General features: G+C 45.3%; 1 protein-coding gene across 1 annotated transcript; it reads left to right on the plus strand.

The window, feature by feature from the left end:
• The first annotated feature begins 5,771 nt into the window (after window positions 1-5,771).
• mgll (monoglyceride lipase) lies at window positions 5,772-19,199 on the plus strand. The gene is made up of 7 exons (XM_029259664.1): window positions 5,772-6,791; window positions 9,431-9,537; window positions 11,115-11,251; window positions 13,123-13,233; window positions 13,705-13,794; window positions 14,652-14,867; window positions 16,378-19,199. The coding sequence occupies exons 1-7, from the start codon at window positions 6,562-6,564 to the stop codon at window positions 16,498-16,500; spliced, it is 1,014 nt and encodes a 337-aa protein (XP_029115497.1). The 5' UTR covers window positions 5,772-6,561; the 3' UTR covers window positions 16,501-19,199.
• The last annotated feature ends 766 nt before the right edge of the window (window positions 19,200-19,965 follow it).

Below are 19,965 nucleotides of genomic sequence, written 5' to 3' on the forward strand. Positions count from 1 at the left end.
AACCCTGCGGACGAACCTGGGTTGGGGCGTAGCCCCTCAGTTCCGTCCACTGGATTGTTGACTTCATGCTAATCTTCCTGGAGATCTCATTCAACTGTTTTTCCACTCAAGTGCTAATTGTCAGCACTACCGTAACAATGCAGCAATGAGCCAGATAAACATGGCCATTTATATTTTACTACAGTGAATTAAAGCATCAATGAAAATGATAGATTTCTCAATCATGCAAGCTGGCGATATTCACAAACATGCAGAGTAAAACAAATGCAGCCTTTTGCTACTATCAGAAGTTCAGTAAATACTACGTTTTGCTGAACTTCTCTCGCTCTGCAGAGGAAACACCAGTTTCCTTTTTTCTTTTTAAGTTTTTTTTCTTCCTGGGGTCCCACAGACATTTCCTTTCTCTCTGTAGGTCTATAAATAATCCCTCTTTCTAAACACGCTCAAGTTCAAAAGCATGATATGCAAATCCAATTGACTTCGCTTGTTATGAGAAGAGCTCTCAAATCATTTGTATTACATAATTCTTCCAAAAATTGAGGCTTTATTATGTTAAAAAACGATATTTTGATATAGCGTCTAACAGTTACTAATGGTTGCACGATACACATTGTACAGGATGAATGTTACAGGTGTACTAGTGTGAGTAAAAAGTAACTGTGTACATCTTATGGCAGTATAAATTTCTATCGAACATACATCTCATCTATAATTTATCTGATTTATTATTCAGAAAATTTTAACTTGCAAGTGACGTAAGTAATGTTACATAAGACGTACAAAAAATTTCAAATACAAAGTTTCTGTAAACATCACACTGATTACAGTGCAGTTTAACAATCTTTTGTTTTCAGTTTCTTGTAAAAAGTAAACTTTGATAAAATTCACAGAGAAACAGTTTTGAAATGTTCAAGTACGTGAAACTGTCAGAATTGTATCATGGAGTTTTTAGAGAACAGGCTCATTAGGTGACGGTTATATATAACTATTACTTTTTCTTGAGCTGGGGGACCTTTGGATTGCAAGAGGAAAGCACTAACCACCACACTCTCAATATATCAATTTACATGTTAGCATTTCGTTTCAGTGATAACTTCACAATGATCCATCTTTTCTTGGGTCAAACATACCATGTGATACAGTTCGACTGGCAGGTGTAGTCAGTAGTGTTTGTTTATCAACCATATCACTGCACATGCAGTTCTACATGATCCCAAGCAGTTTGGGAGAAGGGTGGGTGACGGCAAAATCGGCAAACCAGCTCATCTTGTGCGGCTCGTAACGTCACATTTCAAACACGTGTATGTTTGGTTTATTGTTGGTTTGTTAAACATTTACTTTGTTTGCACAATTCGCGACACGGCTTTGGCAGTTTGCGGGAGGAAGCCTAGGAAAGTGAACGATTGGTTTGAGGAGTACTCTGATGTGATGATTCCAGCCGTTGAGAAGAAACGTGCCGCCTTTTTGGAACACAAACGATCACCCTGCGAGAACACCAAGCGAGCGCTGAGAGCAGCCAGAGCAGAAGTTCAGCGAACAGCCAGGCGGTGTGCCAACGACTACTGGCTCAACTTGTGTAACAAGATTTGGATCCATGCCAGCTTCGGTCATCTCCGGGAGATGTATGATGGCATCAAGCAAGCTATCGGTCCCAGGCAGAATAAGACAGCTCCTCTGAAGTCCAAGTCAGGTGATATTATAACCGACAAAACCAAACAGATGGGGCGCTGGCTGGAATATTTCTCCGAACCGTATGACCTCGAGAGCACAGTGTCAGACACCGCTCTTGAAGCCATTGAACAGTTGCCACTCATGAGTGAGCTGGATGACCTGCCCACGGTGGAGGAACTCAAGAACGCCATCAACCACCTAGTTGCTGGTAAAGCTCCAGGACAGGACGGCATACTGCCAGAAGTCATCAAGTGTGCGAGAGACACTCTTCTGCAACCCCCCCATGAGTTACTGTGTCAGTGCTGGGAAGAAGGTGTGGTACCACAGGATATGCGAGATGCCACGATTGTAACTCTCTACAAGAACAAGGGAGAACGAAGTGACTGTAACAACTACCGCGGCATCTCACTCCTCAGTGTTACTGGGAAACTCTTTGCTGAAGTTGTCCTCAGAAGGCTTCAAAAAATTGCCCAGCAGATCTACCCGGAATCACAATGCGGCTTCCGTGCCGGACGATCAACCGTCGATATGATCTTCTCCTTGAGGCAGCTGCAGAAAAAGTGTAGAGAGCAAAGGAAACCCTTGTACGTCGCTTTCATCGATCTGACCAAGGCGTTTGATACCGTCAGCAGAAGTGGACTTTTCCGGGTTCTCGGCAAAATCGGCTATCCGCCTAAGCTACTTAAGCTGATTCAATCCTTCCATGCTGATATGCAGGGCACAGTCCGTTTCAATGGATCGACGTCTGACGCTTTTAGCATCAAAAGTGGTGTCAAGCAGGGATGCGTGCTCGCTCCAACTCTTTTTGGGATCTTCTTCGCAGTGCTGCTGAAGCAAGCCTTCGGAAATTCCACAGAGGGGGTTTACCTACGCACCCGATGTGACGGGAAGCTGTTTAACCTCGCGAGGCTTAAAGCCCGGTCGAAGGTACGGAAGGTTTTCATCCGTGATATGCTGTTTGCTGATGACGCTGCTCTGGTGTCGCACACAGAGGAAGAGCTTCAGCGGCTGATGGATTGCTTCTCTCGCACAGTTGGGGCCTTTGGTCTCAAAATAAGCTTGGAGAAAACCAATGTTATGGGACAAAGTACCCCTCAACCTCCATCAATCTCCATCGGCAACTACACTCTTGAGGTCGTTCACGCATTCGATTACCTCGGGTCGACCATCACAGATACCATGTCACTGGAGCCTGAGCTCAATAAAAGAATAGGAAAAGCCGCCACAACTCTGTCCAGTCTCAGCAGGAGAGTGTGGACGAATGGCATGCTCTCCAAGCGTACTAAGATCAAAGTCTACTGTGCTTGCGTTCTTGGAGTTCTACTCTACGGAAGTGAAACGTGGATTTTGTATGCCCGCCAGGAGAAAAGATTGAACACATTCCACCTACGTTGCCTCAGACGCATCCTCCAGATCTCGTGGAAGGACAAAGTTACTAACGGTGACGTCCTTAATCAGGCTGGATTGCCAAGCATGCAGACCATCCTCAGGCTACGCAGGCTACGGTGGCTAGGGCACGTCCGTCGGATGGATGATGGAAGGATCCCGAAAGACATCCTGTATGGGGAACTGGACTTTGGTGTACGACCAACCGGACGGCCTCATTTGCGCTTCAAGGATGTGTGTAAAAAGGATTTGAGAGAGCTTGACATTAATGTGAACGGCTGGGAGGAGCTGGCAACTGCTCGTTGCAGCTGGAGGCAGGAACTTCATCAAGGTCTGGGACGTGGCAAACAAAAGCTGCGACTACAGGCTGAGGAGAGGCGAAGACGCAGGAAGGTCAGGCTTCAAGTGGAACATATGAACGGCACCCAGCACATCTGTTGCAACTGCGGCAAGGACTGTCACTCTCGATTGGGCCTTCACAGTCACGGCCGGCGATGCAAACCCCCGTGAAGCGGACAAAACCAAGGCGCAATTCCATGGTCTTTCTAGACTGATGGATGCCAAAGAGAGAAAGAAGAGACTTTGTTTGCAATACACCTTTGCTCATCCACAAACCACTGCAAGTCACCAGTCTTAGTTGAGCACCTTAATATATTTTAATGTAAACCAGCTAAGCTGCCAGCTTTTTTTTTTTTTTTTTTTTGTATGGAGCTGCTGGGTACAAGGCTTGGGGGTACACACTGGACAGGACAGCAGTCCGTTGCAGGGTAGCCACACACACACAATTCAGTATCATCACTGCAGCAGGAAATCAGAGCACTTGGAGGAAACCCACACAGACATGGGGAGAGCATACAAACTCCACACAGACTGAACTGGATTCGAACCTACACCCAAACAGCATAGGTGCTGTGAGGCAGCAGTGCTGCACCCTGTGTCACCCTCTGAAAGCTCATTCCCTCTTATTATGAATAACTGCAAAAGAAGCCAGCATAACCTGTCTATAGTCAGGACACGGGTTAGTTACCGATGTAATAAAAGACAAAGCGATACGGAACGATAAACCCTTTTTAAAGTATAAACATGGTGTCTTCAAAGCAGCTTCTTGAAAACACTGGGATGCTACCGATTTAAGTCTTGAATTTTGCACCCTTAATTTCAAATGATGGCAACACGCTTGTAGTTATGTTAAGATTAGACAGGCGCTCTAAAAAGGAAGTCAACTATTCGTCTCGGGACCTTACAAGACACCGGAATTAGTAAAACCACATTTTTTCACTATTTGATTCAGAAGAGCACAGTCCTGCTGGTTGTCAACACCTGAAACACGTGTGAAACCCACTGAGAGCCACAATATTCAGGAGACTAATTCAGCATAACAATCGGGAGCCGTAACTCCGCAGACCCTCTTCTGCAGGACGAGAGTTGTGGAGCCCTCATATAAATCTTCATGTCTGTTGTCATGGAACTGCAGGAATGCAGAATGGAACACAGAATGAGCTGTGCGAGTCAATTCCCACCGGGTCACTGAAGTCATGTGTGAAGAAAGCAATCCAAACATCCAGCAAGGTATTTAGGCTGAAAAGGAGCTGTTTTAAGAATTTATCTGTTGCAAAAAGTTGCCCAGCAACAGTATCAAATAAAACAAAAGTAGAAAAGAAATGAAGGAGAGAAAAAGCACAATCTGTTTGACGGCCTTAAAGTCCAGAACTATTCTTAACACTTATCGAAGGAACTATTAGTCGAATAAATTGTCCTTTACTCTCGAGTGTTTTTAATGTTTTCCCATGATGTATTATTAGAACACAGAGCATTGCAGCCTTTTGGAAGGGAGAGCTGCATGCTGTTAGAGTAACTCACTGCTGGGTCAATATCAAACATAACACATGCTGGGTGGTTTCAGTCAGCTGCCTGCTTAGCTCATCCCATTTTAATTAGTATATTTATTTTAAAATAGGACTTCGCACAGATGGGTTCCGCGAAGCGCTGCGCCATTCTTGTTCTTTTTACTGTTTTATCAGGTCATCTTTGAACCAAGTGAGCCGTGTACTAAATTAATCCACCGTGTGTTCTGTCCTCCCATAATAGGCCAGCAGGTGGAGCAGCGGTTAACTCTCCCGTCTTGCGCTCCAAGGACCCACGTTCAAGTCCCGCTTGTGCAGCGACGCCCCCAATTGACGTACCTACCCTGAGCCGGGGCCGTAAAAATCACCCAGCTGGGTAAGAAATCATACGAAGCAGCTAAACATTACAAGTCGCTTTCTTGAACTTCTCAAAGCACGGCGTGTGGAATGTGGGCAGGGCATCCTGGATGGACTTCCGTGGCTCTCCGCCTCCTCCTGTGACATTCCCACAGTGTACCGTACTGTACTTACTGTACGAATCGCCGTGGTGCGGAGCACAAGCAGCGCTGGACCGCGGTGTCCCTTCCAGACGTACAACTTACACCACCATCCTCGGAGTGAGTACGCTCTCCGGGCGACGCACCTGCGGGGCTTCCGGCTCCTTTACACTTTCTAGTGTGGAATTACAGTACAGCACAGTACCATGTTTCACAGCAGCCCACACTCGGCAGTGTTTGCACCTTCCAACCAAACCGCTTTTTCAGTCTGACAGTAACCGGCGCTGCTTTTAACCTTATTTGGTGGTAGGATTTACCGGCAGCCCAATGAAACCTTACGCACGTGTTCGTTTTCTAATTTATGAAGAATTTTAAACATTTTTTTAAGAATGCGTGCGATATACTAGCCTCAATATGCTGGTCGTGGAAAAGTTGACCAGAACTTTCCATCACAGTGAGGGCAGGTCTTTGAAAAACAGTTACTGAAATGGGAGTGGCGGGCAGAAATATAAGTAACACTGAGGCAAAGCAGGAATTGTGGGTTAAGTGCAGCGTTGACTTGTGTATTTCCACGAGAAGTCGTGTTTCTGGGACATTCGGGGACGTTGTCCAGGTCCAGTCCAGTCCAGTTCGGGCCGGTCCGGTCCGGGTTGTTTGCCTCACACACGCAACACAAACCTGCCGTACAGATGGAGCGGCTCAGCCTTCGCTAACGTTCCAGTAGCAAAAGTGTGTTTTACTGCGTGTTTCCAGATGACACGACTCTCGTGCACTTCTCTTGACCTGTTACTCATCTCTTTTTGAAACACGGTGGCCTTTTTGGGCTGAAGTTAAAGGTATTATTCGGGAAGTGAGTCCAGTTCGTCTCCCTCCTTCGCTTCTGCGGGAATGACACCGTAGTAAAGTGCCTCTTTCTGCCCGGCGTAATCTGTCACAGCGCAGTTCTTTCTGTCAGTCAGTGTGTAGCTGCAGCGCATATATTTACATAAGTACATAAAGTGTCCCTGGCTGGGGGCGGAAGAGTGACAAACGGTGACAAACGCAGCCCGGTGTCGCCGCGTACACCGCAGCCCTACACGCAGCCCGCCTTGTCAGCGCTGTGACAGCGCGCCGTCTGCGCAGCCGAGCGCCCCCGGCTGCGTCCTCACGCGGAAGCCCACACAATGAACGCGCTGGCCTCGTGCGCGCTGTTCGGCGCCGTCGCCTACCTGTACGGCAGCGGGCTCATGTCCGCGCTCTGCGCGTACGTTGCAGAGACAGTGCTCGGGATGTCCGGGAGCGCGGAGCAGCGGCGCGACGCGCAGGGGGTGCCCCGCGCGGACCTGGAGCACCTCGTGAACGCGGACGGCCAGCACCTGTTCTGCCGCTACTGGGTGCCGGAGGCCCCCCCAAGGTCAGTGCGGCGGCGGGAGAAGCAAGGAGGCAGCGCGCGGCGCCGCGCGGCTCTCCGTCTGTGCAGTCGTCGAGTTGTTTCGTTTCGCGTTGCGCCGCCGCCGCCGCCGCGTGCGCGGCATGTTTGGTGCGCGCGGTGCGACACGGACGGAGGTGGGAGTCGGAAGCAGGCGGCCACCATTCATTCGCTGTGCCGCCGCCGGTCCGAGAGCGTCTTGTTTCACAACTTTATTCCGGCAGATCATGGGTTCGAGAACGTCACCTACTCTGCTCCCGTCCTCTAACTGTTTCAGCTGCCCACACGCAGTGCGCACACACACACACACACACGCGCGCGAATTTTACTGTCCGCAGTCCTTCTATAAATGATAGTATTTCTCTTTTATGTAGATCAGGTAGTGCGGTCCATTAAGACCAGGGACGCAACGAAGCCGACGACGGCTGTTGTTGGTTCGCGACCTATATATATATTTCCGATCCTGCCGTACTAGCCTCGATCTGGCACTCCTAAATTAGTAGAGTCAAAATTACCCAGCTGTACAAATCATGCTACGCGTTTCTGTTCTGGAGAAAAGCATGATCAGCTATGCAAAAAAATGGTGATGATTTTTATTATATTTATATTTATTATAATTTCAAGATTATTATTATAATTATTATTAACAGCGAAATATATAATATACTTGTGTATTTATGTAGTACATAAATAATATATTCAGTTATGTATTATATATTTATTTATATAAATCAGTGTATGTTATGTAATAATGTAATGCTAATATTAATACTAATATACGGGTGTGGCAGTGTTTGCCAGCACTCTCCTCATTTTGGGCACACATGTTGAGTTGATTTACAGTAATGGCTGTTTTGGTTTGGTGCCTCCAAGATGATCCTAATAATGACTAAACAGGGTGTATGTGGGAGTAAATTCCGTCATTACAAAATCGGCGGAAAATAGGGTGTAACAGCCTGTATCGTTTAAAAGGCTGCCTCTGGTGCCGACATGTCAACTTTCGGGCCTGGAATCTGTGGCAATGTGAATTTAATTTTTAATCCGCTCTCGCTGTATTTACTGTATCCTGCAGAGCACTTGGGGGGTGCGGTGGCGCAGTGGGCTGGACCACAGTCCTGCTCTCCAGTGGGTCTGGGGTTCGAATCCCGCTTGGGGTGCCTTGCGGCGGACTGGCGTCCCGTCCTGGGTGTGTCCCCTCCCCCTCCGGCCTTACGCCCTGTGTTGCCGGGTAGGCTCCGGTTCCCCCGTGACCCTGTATGGGACAAGCGGTTCTGAAAATGTGTGTGTGTGTGTGTGTGCAGAGCACTTGCCCTGACCTTTCATCTCCACACCCGCCAAACATGATTTCTGAAATATGCACGTATGTGCACGGTGCATGTCTGGTTGCGCTACTACACGTCCGCAGTGTCACAAAGGTATTGTATCCATGGTAACCATTCATCTTTTGTCAGGCACAATTGTGTTGTCACCATAGTTACTAGATTATTCATGAATTTTAATTATTTTGACAGATGAGCATTTTCTTCTAATTCTTGCCATAATAAAGCAAAATGGACGTCTTACAGGATGCTGGTTATTCTGTTACACTAGGGCTTATGAACGCGCTTGCGATCGCGGTGTGTCGAGGCAAATTTCCCGGAAGAATTTAAATATGATTATTCCATACTGTCAGACAGTTTCATTTTCATAATCGCCAGAAGTGACATGCTTGTTGTCTCTTTAAATGCAGGTTGCCAGTGCAAAAATAGAGCAGCGCAGAGCAGTGCTTCTTCAGTGAGAAATACAATCAACCCATGTTTGTTACAATGTCTTTCATTGTGTGTGTGTGTATCTGTCTGTCTGTCTTTGGGAGGGATTACGTTACGCAAACTCTTTGTTACATCTTGTATAAAATAGGTATAAAATAAGTGTAAAATAGGTCAGGCTTACTCTGCTACGTGCGTTTGCCCTTGTGGAATCTAAACACGTTTATTCCACCCGAAGCGGCCTGTGTGTCCACCCGAGCTTTGGACGAACGCGCTCTCCCACTTAAGCTTACATAGGCGCCATTGTCGCCGCCGTTAGCCGGGTTTTCTCCGCACCCCACGTCGGCTCTCAAGACCGTTTGATCCCTTCGCGTTCGATGGGCTGGTTTAGCGGCGCAATCCTCTTAGCCCCTTAAATGCGCCACGGTTCGGAAAAAAGGCCCCATTCAGCGTCACGTTGCAGTTTAGAAATGCGACAGGAAGGCGGTTTTGATGTACTGTGCGTTTGCAGGGTTCACGAGTGTGAAGTCAAAGGTTGCGAGCGCAAGGAAGCCACAATGCGAGTGCGATTTTGTACAATACGGCGCCCGGCGTTTGCACGCGGTTCGTTGAGAAGATTTCCGCCGCGCAAAAGCCTTCCTGCGCGAGCGCTCCATTCATCAGCACGCGCCGGCTTAGCGGTCGAGCAGGAGCTCTGCACACGGCTCGTTTACAAAGTAACCCCGTTTGCGCTTAGTCCGCAACGGAATCGCCTAAACTCTGCATTTCCCTAGTGAGAACAGTCAATGATGCAGGTTTAGAGAGGGTGAGAATCAGCTCTCTCTCTCTCTCTCTCTCTCTGTGTGTGTGTGAGTGACTGCATCGTTTTTCTGGTTCCAGGGCACTGGTGTTCGTAGTTCACGGAGCAGCAGAGCACTGCGAGTGCTACAGCGACCTTGCCCAGAACTTGACCAAACAGGACCTGCTTGTCTTCGCCCATGATCACGGTGAGGGAATGAAACCCAAGCCCGCCCCCGCACCCTTCACTGTGCAGCTGGACTCGACTCTTGCCCCGAGGGCTGAGTCCGGCCGGCTTCACGCTGCTAAAAGCTTGGAAAAAGACAGTTCAGTGAGTTGAAGCAGGTGGGTCGCTGCTGGACTGAAACACCTCCCGCGCTCCAGAAGTCCACTCGAATGCTTAAAAAGCAGCGCACCGTGAAAATACCATGCATAACCAGCCTGTTTTCAGGTAAACGCAGTGGGTTCTGCATGAACGAACGGCGAAACAAAAACAGCTGCTCCGCTCCTCGTTTTGCTGCCCCACAAAATTAAGTTTCAGCAAAATTAAATGCAGCCGGGGATGATTTCTTATTACGCATTCGTTAGCCGATGCCCCAACCCATGGGATGTTTCCTGTTTCGTATTTCATTTTTTTCCTCTGAACTATTGCTCAAAGAATTCATGTTATGAACTGTGCTTAGGGGTATGCCGGTCCTTGGCGGGATTTACGCCGGAAACCCTCCGACCACCAGCCCCAATCTCTGCTTCATGCTGTTGCCTTGATCCCAGATCGCTACTCGACTGGAATCAGATATTATTTCTCCATTGTCCCTGTTGTCAGCCTGGTTTTAGTTTTGCTTTCTATTTCATGCTTCCGTATACTGTACTTTGTGCTATTTTTCTTTTACTGACAGATACATGTTAAATTTCTACACGAACGTTGTATTCGGGTTCTTCTGTGTTTGATCTGGTATTTTTCCTCAAATATTGCATGGTGGTGCAGTGGATTGCAAAGGTGACTCAGAGCTCTAGGGCCGTGGGTTTCGACATGGGTTTGAATGTGGCTCAGGCTGTGTGAACTTTGCATGTCCTCCTTGTGTTCACATGGGTTTCCTTCCATGGAGTGAGTCTTTGTGATGGCTCTGCAATGGACTGGTGTCCTGTCCAGGTTGTACCCCGCTTTGGACAAGCAATTATTAATAATGGATGGATGATATTTACTGCAAAAAGAAGTTACATTGTCACTTGTGTGATCAATTGTGTCTACAAGACTTAAATATATTTTTGCTGTGACCATGGTGTAAACTTGGTCTGTGTGCCCTGCTGATTTCCAAGAACTGTTAGAACTGATTCTACAAGTAACAAGACAGTAAATACGGGAACATGGGGTTTTTTTGGCTTTGCTGTCAAATACAGTCATTTGAGCTGGCAGAACAAAAACTGGCTGCACTTACGCATTCGCACAGCTCATGCTGAGACGTTAAAAGGATGGTTTGAAATGCTTTTCTTATCCCGGAAACAACAGTTTGATAGAACGCACTAGAGTGTACCCAACTGAGGGCTGGGATGAAATGTGTGGTATTGTGAGGAACCTCTTAGAGGAGAGAGAGATCCATTGCTGTCCATATTAAACTTCAAGTGTTTTAAAAAGTCATCTTACCGAATTGCTTCCTCCTTTTTCTGCATTTCACTCAGGTTTCTGTTCGCTTCTTGCATGTCTTAAGGTGATCCGTCAGCCATCCTGGGGCTGTACGTGTTGTAAGCAGCCATTCAGGACTCTCCTCTTTCTGCATCTTTCCCCCAGTGGGTCATGGAAAGAGCGAAGGGGACAGGTTGGTGGTCAAGGACTTCCAGGTGTACATCAGAGACTCGCTGCAACACATTGACCTTATGAAGGAGCGCTACCCCGGCTTGCCCATCTTCTTCATCGGACACTCAATGGTGAGGTGCCCTTCGATGACCAAATTACGCCTTTTCCGTTGAAAAAGAGCCACGCTGTATTTCACCGACATGACAACCACATTGGTAGCGGCAGAAAGTTCTGTTTGGCAGGAAGGATCACTTCGGAAATGTGCCTTTGAAAGCTTTTCCAGAAACACCCTCACCCTTAATACAAAAGTAATTGTTGCAATAACATTAACTATTGCAAGAAAAAAAAATGCCAGGGTGTGTCTGGTCCGCTGTGTGAGCAGACACAAGGCAACCATGGATGGAATTTGTTTTTCCGTCTCCCGTTAATGAAAACACTAACTGAAACTATTAAATAGTGAAAAAAAAAATGGCTTATGTCTTCAGATACTGTGAACTAAATGACAGGAAACCCCCCATCAGATAGCAACAAAGCATCATAAACTACTGATTCAGAACTCAGAATTACAGGAAAGCCAAAGCAGTAACTACCCTATTTTTTTTTAAAATGAAAAAAACACTTGCATTCATAGTTTTTTTTTTTTAAATAATAATAATGATAATAAACCTTCCCATACAACCTCCTCACCTTATGCGTATCTTTTGTTATAGTCATTCATCGGTTCAGGTGGCCACACCTGATGCTTGTTTCCTCATAATGAATAATCACTTGGTCCCGCTGTCAATCTGGGAGATGAAGGTGTGGCCAAGGCTCCTGTCCTCTCCATGTGCGGCCGCCAAAACCCAACCATTCATTTTTGTCCACTTTAGAGGACACGTGTATCTCCCCAGCTGTATATGTCACAATGTTGAGCCCTGATTCAGCTTATAGACATTCAGTGCTTTTAAATGAGACCAGAAACGCTGGAAATAGATGTAAAAACCTCCTTTTGTTTTGGGTCTCAGGAGGATATATGCATCTTAAAGGAAATGAATGTTTAGGATATTAAAAAGAAAGATTTAGATTCCATACTTTTCATGTAGCACCGTTTGATGTGGGAGTCGCAATTAAAACAATTCGTTATGTCCATCAGTTGTATTGTACGGCAGCAGGATTTTTTCTCTTGTCCATATCAGGAAAGGGAACTGGACTGTTTATTTGCCCAGCTAACTTGAGCTCTGACCCCAGACCCACATTTTCACAGTACATGGCACTGTAGTAAACAAGGTCACTGGTTTCCAATGCGGTGCTGACCTCTGCTCTGTACGGATAGAAAGCGGAGAGCCCCGAGGATGACCCAACAAGGCTTCGGCTGACATACATTCACATTTTTTAATCTGCCCTCATGATGTGTGAAACAGGAAAGTGAGGGAAAAATTGGCAGGCGGAGTTACGCGGATTTGATTCTGCCTCCGTTTGAATTCCGTGTCACCGCTGTCCCACTGCCCAGGCCTTATATAACTACAGCTCAAGTGTTCACACCGTCACGCCGCTGATTTGATGCCAGAGCTCTTCCTTATCTGGTGGGGATTTGGTCTTGCTTTGCATCACAGTTCAACTCGTTGTTTAACATCAATAGGGGTCAGCTTTAAACCGGGACACCGTGAACCCGGCTAACCTCAAAGTGCTGCACACATGTGGAATCTCGTTGTGGCAAAGAGGGAGAAGCGTAACAGCTACGATGCCCGTTACCAAAAAGGCACTTCTTTGCATAACCTGAGCATGCAGACCGTGTGTGACGTACAACACGCTGTAAAATACAATATTTAAATCAGGAAAACGGAGGAACTGTTGGGTTAAAATACCGTCTACACATTTCACCATGGAAGCAGATGTTCTGACTTGTGCAGATAAATGCACCATCTGCCGGGGAGCACTCCACTGAGCTTTCTATACCCGCAGCTGTGCCTTTTCCCCTCAAATCCAATTGTACCGTGTCTTGTGTTTCACGCTGCCGTTCCAGGGCGGAGCCATCTCGATCCTGACCGCCTGCGAGCGCCCCGGTGATTTTGCTGGGGTGGTGTTGATCGCACCCCTGATTCAGCTGAACCCTGATACGGCCACGGACTTCAAGGTGAACGGACGCTGTTTGGCCTGCCTCGTTACGTTAACCGCTTTTCTGAATGTATCAGTTGTTAGTCCCAAGTCCACAGCTGACGTACGTATTTGTGACCTTGTGCTTAAACACATACAGACAGACAGACACTCACAGAAGTACATGTCAACTCCTGGTCCCGGAGGCTTGAGTACAGGCCATTTTCCAAATATCCTTACATCATCAACAATTCAGACATGGAGTAAAATGGGTTCGAACAAGGCATTATGTCAAAGAGGTGGATCTCTGTCTAACTGGACCAGAACCCACCTGGAATGGACCCTCTACACGGAATAGCCCTGACGCACACCATCATGTGGGTTAAAATGCCGTCAGTGTAATTCTGATCCAGTGATTCACCCCACGGATAAATCGGTGACACAGAGCACCCCCGGTGCCAGCTAAAGTGGGCTTCGCAATGTGAAACAGACCTCTGTATGCTCTCCGCAGGTGGCCGTCGCTAAACTTCTTAACCACATGGTGCCAAACCTATCTTTGGGTGCCATTGAGCCCAAGTGGATCTCGCGGGACCAGAAGCAGGTAAGACTGTGACCGTAAATATATGCCCAAATTTGTGAAATTATACATGTATGTAGATGGTGTGGTAAAAGTTTGTTATAATATATCCATCCATCGGCAACAACCGCTTGTCCCGAGCGGGGTTGTAGCGAGCTGGAGCCTTACCCGGCAACACAGGGCACAAGGCCGAAGGGGCAGAGGACCCACCCAGGATGGGACGCCAGTCCATTGCAATGTGCCCAAAGCAGGGCTCGAACCCTAGACCCGCAACACAGCGGGCACTGGCTGAACATGCCATGCTGCGCCACCATTATAATACAAAAATATATTAAATTTTGTAAGTATAGCTATGTGGTCACTTTCCCCTTTTAATTATATGGAAAGCTTTATTCCAAAACCAGTCATGGTATTCATGTTTTTAAAATTAAAACCACTGTAAAAGAAATTCATAAACGTGTTAGGTAATCTTTACTGATTGTGTTAAAAGTTTATGGGGTGTTGCCGTTTCTAGAAGCACATCTGTTGTTACTCGGTACGGGTTCAGGACGCGGCTTAGCGGTTAGGGTTGTCACATTGTAACCTGAAGCTCCTTGGTTTTACCGTAGTACCCTTGATTGTGGTACTTAGCCTGAACTGACAGTAAGAATATCCAGCTGTATAAATGAGTAATTTTTTTCACTGTGTAAACTTCTGTGCACAAAGGCATCAGCTGAATAAATAAATACAGCGAAAGTTAATGTGGCGTTATGTGGCCATCCTTAGGAGAGCACATGCTGCTGCGCAGTATGAGGTGCGGTTCAATGGCTCCGCGCCTGGCCAGCGAGGGCCGCCGTGTCCGTCCGTGTTGCGCTGAGTGCGTTTAACTCCTGGACCTGCAGGTGGAGGCATACGAAAAGGACGAGCTCATCTACCACAGGGGCTTGCGGGTCTCGTTCGCCGTGCAGCTGATGAACGCCGTGGAGCGGATCGAAAAGGCCGTGCCCACTATCGGGTGGCCTTTCCTGCTGCTTCATGGGGACGTGGATAAACTCTGTGACATCCGAGGCTCCCAGGTGATGTTTGAGAAGGCCCCGAGTTCTGACAAGGAGATGAAGGTACGCTTCCACAAATAGTGACATCTGTGCACATGCAACACACGTATAACGTAAATATGAAGGGAAAAACGCAAGTAGTTATATATACAAATACGAGGCTGTTCATGTTAATGGTTGAAAATTCACTTTATGAAAAAAGTCCATGCATGTTGCGTTCATTCGTTTTTTTATTTTAAAAATGAAAAACAAATTATGAATTAACTGTGTTTAAAAACCATTTTTTGCTCAAAATGTAAAATATTTAAAATACACGCATGCTGTCTGAAAGTGCTGACCTGAACGGGGTCATGGCGAACCGGAGCCTAACCCGGCAACATGGGACACAAGGCTGGAGGGGGAGGGAACACACCCACGACGGGACGCCAGTCCGCCGCAAGGTACCCCAAGCGGGACTCGAACCCCAGATCCGCCAGAGAGCAGGCACTGGCTAAACCCGCCATGCTGTCCCCCCTCCCCGCCCCTTATATTTAAAATATGCCGCATTTATAGTTTCTTGCTTCAGTTATTTCATTTTGTGGTATTCCTGAACAACCCGCATGTAAACTAACTGAAACCGGGCATAATCCATTGGCCCTGGATGCCCATGCGGAGAGCAGCAACAAACTGCAAAACATTTTCTGGATCACTGCCCCACGTACACGCCCACACCAGTGGATTTGATGAATATCAACAATACAGATGTTAAACTTTGGCTACGTGAAGCCAATTTTACAGCTTAAAACTTGCCGTATGTTGCTAAAGATCTGTTTTTGATCATACCATAAATAAATAAATCCATTAGTAGCTTCATCGAACATGCTGGCTTCGCTCCGAGTTACTCAGACGTGAATATGGATCACTAGGTGCTTTTCAAAAGCAGCAAGTGTGACAGTGAGGGAGGATGACATGTCCACTGATGAAATCGACGGGATTTACTTTTCAGGTGCTACTTCTTAAGACTCTTATTACTAATTAAGCGCAGGTGTTAAAAGCACCGTGAAGTTCTAGCTGGCTAGTGGCAGTAGAGCATGACGAGATGTACGTTTCATTCATCATATTTGGTATTGCAAGATTTTGATTTCTACACTCTGTATGATTAAACGTAGAGAAAATTAATGACCAAGTCCTTTTCATTTTTTTATGTGCTCAGAAAGAAAAAATGCCGTTTTTCTCATTTTTCTGCTTTCACTATTATATCAAAAAATGAATGAAGGCATCGTAATTCCTATTTTATTTTTCAATTTCGAATCAAAAACAAATGAACGCCAACATCCATGGACTGACTTCCAGCTGTTTTTTTTTTCCCCTCCTGGTTTCTCTTTTCTTCTTTCTGGTGCAGTAAAAATGCATTACATGAATGTGGAAATCAAACATTTTCTCTCTACTTGAGTGTGAAAATAGAGCAGTTTAGTCAGGTCCTAAAAATATTTCTCCTCTCACTGAGATTGTAGGCTGTGTGACGTGCTGAAGGAAGGAGATGAATATGTGTGTGAGTGTGTACAAGCACTGTGCTAATCCAGATGTCTCTCAGGTGTACGAAGGTGCATACCATGCGCTCCACCACGAGCTTCCAGAGGTTGCGGACTCGGTTTGGAAGGAGATCAACACCTGGATAAAGAAGCGCATCCCCATACAGCCGTCGTCGGGTTCCTAGAGCCCCAGTTTATAAATCCTCTTCCTCTGTCAGTTTCCTGTAACCGTCTGGTGCTCTGGTATTTTGTAAAATTCTTTTTAACATTTATATTGACAATACTACAATCTCAGTTTGACCTCTGTCTGGCATTTTGAGATTCATGACTGTTTCAGCTGGAGGCTCTGTTGTAGATTGCAGAATCTGAATGTCAACTGGCCATGGGAGGCCATTATTGAGCGAATGCAGATGTTTCAGGGAAGTCGCGTCAAATCCGTCCTGTTTATAATGAAGGACAACTTTTGTATACCTCTAGTGTGTATTTGGAATGAAATAATTTATGTCCTTTATCGCTATTCTACCACGACATGTGAAAAGCTTAATGAAGAATGCATCATATGTTAGAATAGTCGATCCTTGTGAGATAAAAAGCATGATTAAAACGAATTATCTTCAGACTTTCTTCTCCTTAGTTAATGTTGTTCATGCTTGGTGGACTGGACACTCTTACTGGGATGTTCAAATGAACAATTTGTTCCTATTAGAATGTCAGTGACTTCTGTGCTTGTAGCCCGTATGATGCCAGTCCTGTCAATCGGTCATACAGGTGACATCTGTAAGAGTTCCTTGTTACCACGGCACCCCTTCCGGAAACAAGTGGAAAAACAATGAGTGAGCCCACAGCCTGCAGAAGGCATGCTGTACATGAAACATCAACAGAAATGGACTTTGAACAGATGAATCTATTAAAGTAGTATAAAGGCTGCTTATGTGTTGGTGTTGGCGCGTCATGTGCTACTGAAATTAACTCACTAAACGCTCATCACGGTCTGTTTTTTAATTTTTGCATCAATTAAGGTTGTAACAATAAGGTTTGAAATGACTGTTGACAAAGCTGCTATTTGTGGACATCCTATCATGTGTATAATGGTTCCTTGTGTTCTTTTCATGCTACTTATTAAGTAGAAATCCAGTGCCTGGCTGGAATAATCTGTGCTCTCTGTATCTGGGCTCTTTTCATTACAGACAAAATGGATCCACTCTTTTAATCTCTGTTGGTAGACTGCCATCCAGCCTTCTGGATGTTACACAGATGTATGTATTCAGCATAAACAGAGTCAGAATGCACCCTTTATATCATGAGAGGAAAGGGGGTATTGTTATAGTTTTCCCTAGAAAGCAAATTTGAAATTCAAATGACATGTTCATTAGAAGCACCTGATTCAATTAATATCTGCATTCACTGAGATTTTGCTGGCAAATAGGGCTGTTTTTGTACAAGGATCTCCCCATTGGAGGTCTAATTCTTGCCCTTGAGAAGATACTGGAATTCAGAGAATATCAATGTATGTAAGGAAAGGATGTAAACGTTGAATAGAAAATGTCCCGAGACTGATCCTTGAAGCACGCCTGTGGTGAATTTCTAAAGGTCAGAAAATTATTCAACGACACAAATGAACTGGTTGGAAAAGTAGCATATTAACATGTCCAAGGTGGTAGCTATTATGACAAGTTCCTGAAGCAAAGAGTGGGTAACAGGGACAAAATCTGATAAGCAGTCAAGAAGGGTGAAGAAAGATGACATTGAAGCCCCTCAAGCTAAGGAAAAGAATGTTTGTTAGTGAGTGCAGAGTAGTTTCCATAGTCATCTCTGCAAGCAACAGACTGCAGAGCACCCTTTAGGTTGCTTCTGGTGGAAAAAAAGGAGAGTACCCCCATCAACACATCCTCCAAGCACCGAACTCTACAAGAAGTACGTAGGGTGACAATAAAAGGTCTTTTCTAACTGTTATTCTGAGTGGAGAAGAGGTGAGGAACTGCAGTTTGAAATGTACATGAGACACTATAATAAACAAACATGTCTTGAAACTGAACTCTGAGCTCAGTCTGTATAAGGAATAATCAGTTAGGTGCAACACTGTGCCTTTACCCCAGCATTTTGGAACATAACAAAGGTCTTCTTTACATAATCTGGTAGATGCCAAGTGTTTTTTGTAAAGAAAATATTAATAAAAATGGAGTTAGCCATGCAGCATGTGCTGAATCACGCAGATCTGGGGGAAGAAAAACATTACAGACGGCAAACTGTTTTCACAGGAGGAGAAATGAAATCCGGAGAGATCTGCAAAAAACAGTGTAACATGCTGCAAATAGTCTTCATCAATATACAGACTTTCCTCCAGTCATAGTACAGTATATTGACAGTACATAATTTCACCACAGAATCAGTTTGCTTTAAGTAAATAAGAAAGCAAATAAAACTGCAACTGGCAATCTGAATTTAACACTTCCAATCAACCCCTGTGAAGTGACCTTTTTAAAATACATTTAGCTGGATAAGATATGAGCGCTGCTTTTTATTTCAGAATAGCCACTTCTATGAGATGACAACAGTTTATTAGTAACATCATTAGAGACAAGAGACTGTGTATAGTAACAGGAATAAAACAGTTGCTATGGTGCTAAATAAAGCTAATATATCCACTATACTAAGTATGCCTTTAACCTTGAAAATACATGACTGATGTTTTCATAAGCAACTCTGTAACCGCTTAACCAATGATTAGATCCTGTACTTGCCTTTTGCTCTTAGAATCAGAACCACCTACTCATTTTGAATTAAAATTTAACCATATGACTCCGTGTTGTTTAACTGCAAACCAAAATGATATACAATCGCAACAAAAGAGGTTTAAATTGTCAGCATTATGGAATAATGTCCCAGAGGTAAAGCATTGCTACTAAAAATAATGTGATTATTTCAAAGCAGTGGAGTTCGGCAAAACTATTTGCAGCAAAGCACCAGAAATATGCAGCAGAAAATTACGATTATCGGTCTGTTTTCTTGTATAGCAGGCGTGACAATGAGCCGATATTAAAAACTTCAGAAAACAATTCACTTTGACCAATCATTATCTTCAGTTTACTACTCTGGTTGCTATGATGTTCCAAATGAATATTTGTAACATTGTGTTCCAGTAAGATGTAGTTATAGAAATAAACTGTAATATTAAGAAAGAGGGCAAAACGGCAGTGCAGCGTGTAAGGTTGGTGCCTCACAGCTCCTGGCCTGAGCATTTGGATGTGGGTTTAAATCTGGCTCAGCTTGTTGAGAGTTTGCTTGTTCTCCCCATATTCACGCAGGTTTCCTCTGGGTCCTCCAGTTTCTTCCCACCATCCAAAGATGTTTTTTGCCGAATTGCCTATAAAATGTGCGTGTGTGTGCGAATAAGCGTGTGAGTGATTGCCTGGCAAAGCACTGGAATCCCATCCTGGGTGTACTGTGGGTAGGTTCACATGTTTCTGGAATAGGCTCGAATAACCATGATCCCGCGCTTTAGAATAAATGGTTAATGATAGTAAATTAACGAATTAACAAAAGACTGATTTTTGCTCACATTAGTAACTTTGCACAGCGCTCCGCCGTACGTAGAAAATCCCATTATAAGCCCACTGCAATATTAGTACTGACCAGCAGAGTGAGACTTG

The sequence above is a fragment of the Scleropages formosus genome, chromosome 2 (assembly GCF_900964775.1).
Source record: "Scleropages formosus chromosome 2, fSclFor1.1, whole genome shotgun sequence".
Classification (NCBI taxonomy): domain Eukaryota; kingdom Metazoa; phylum Chordata; class Actinopteri; order Osteoglossiformes; family Osteoglossidae; genus Scleropages; species Scleropages formosus.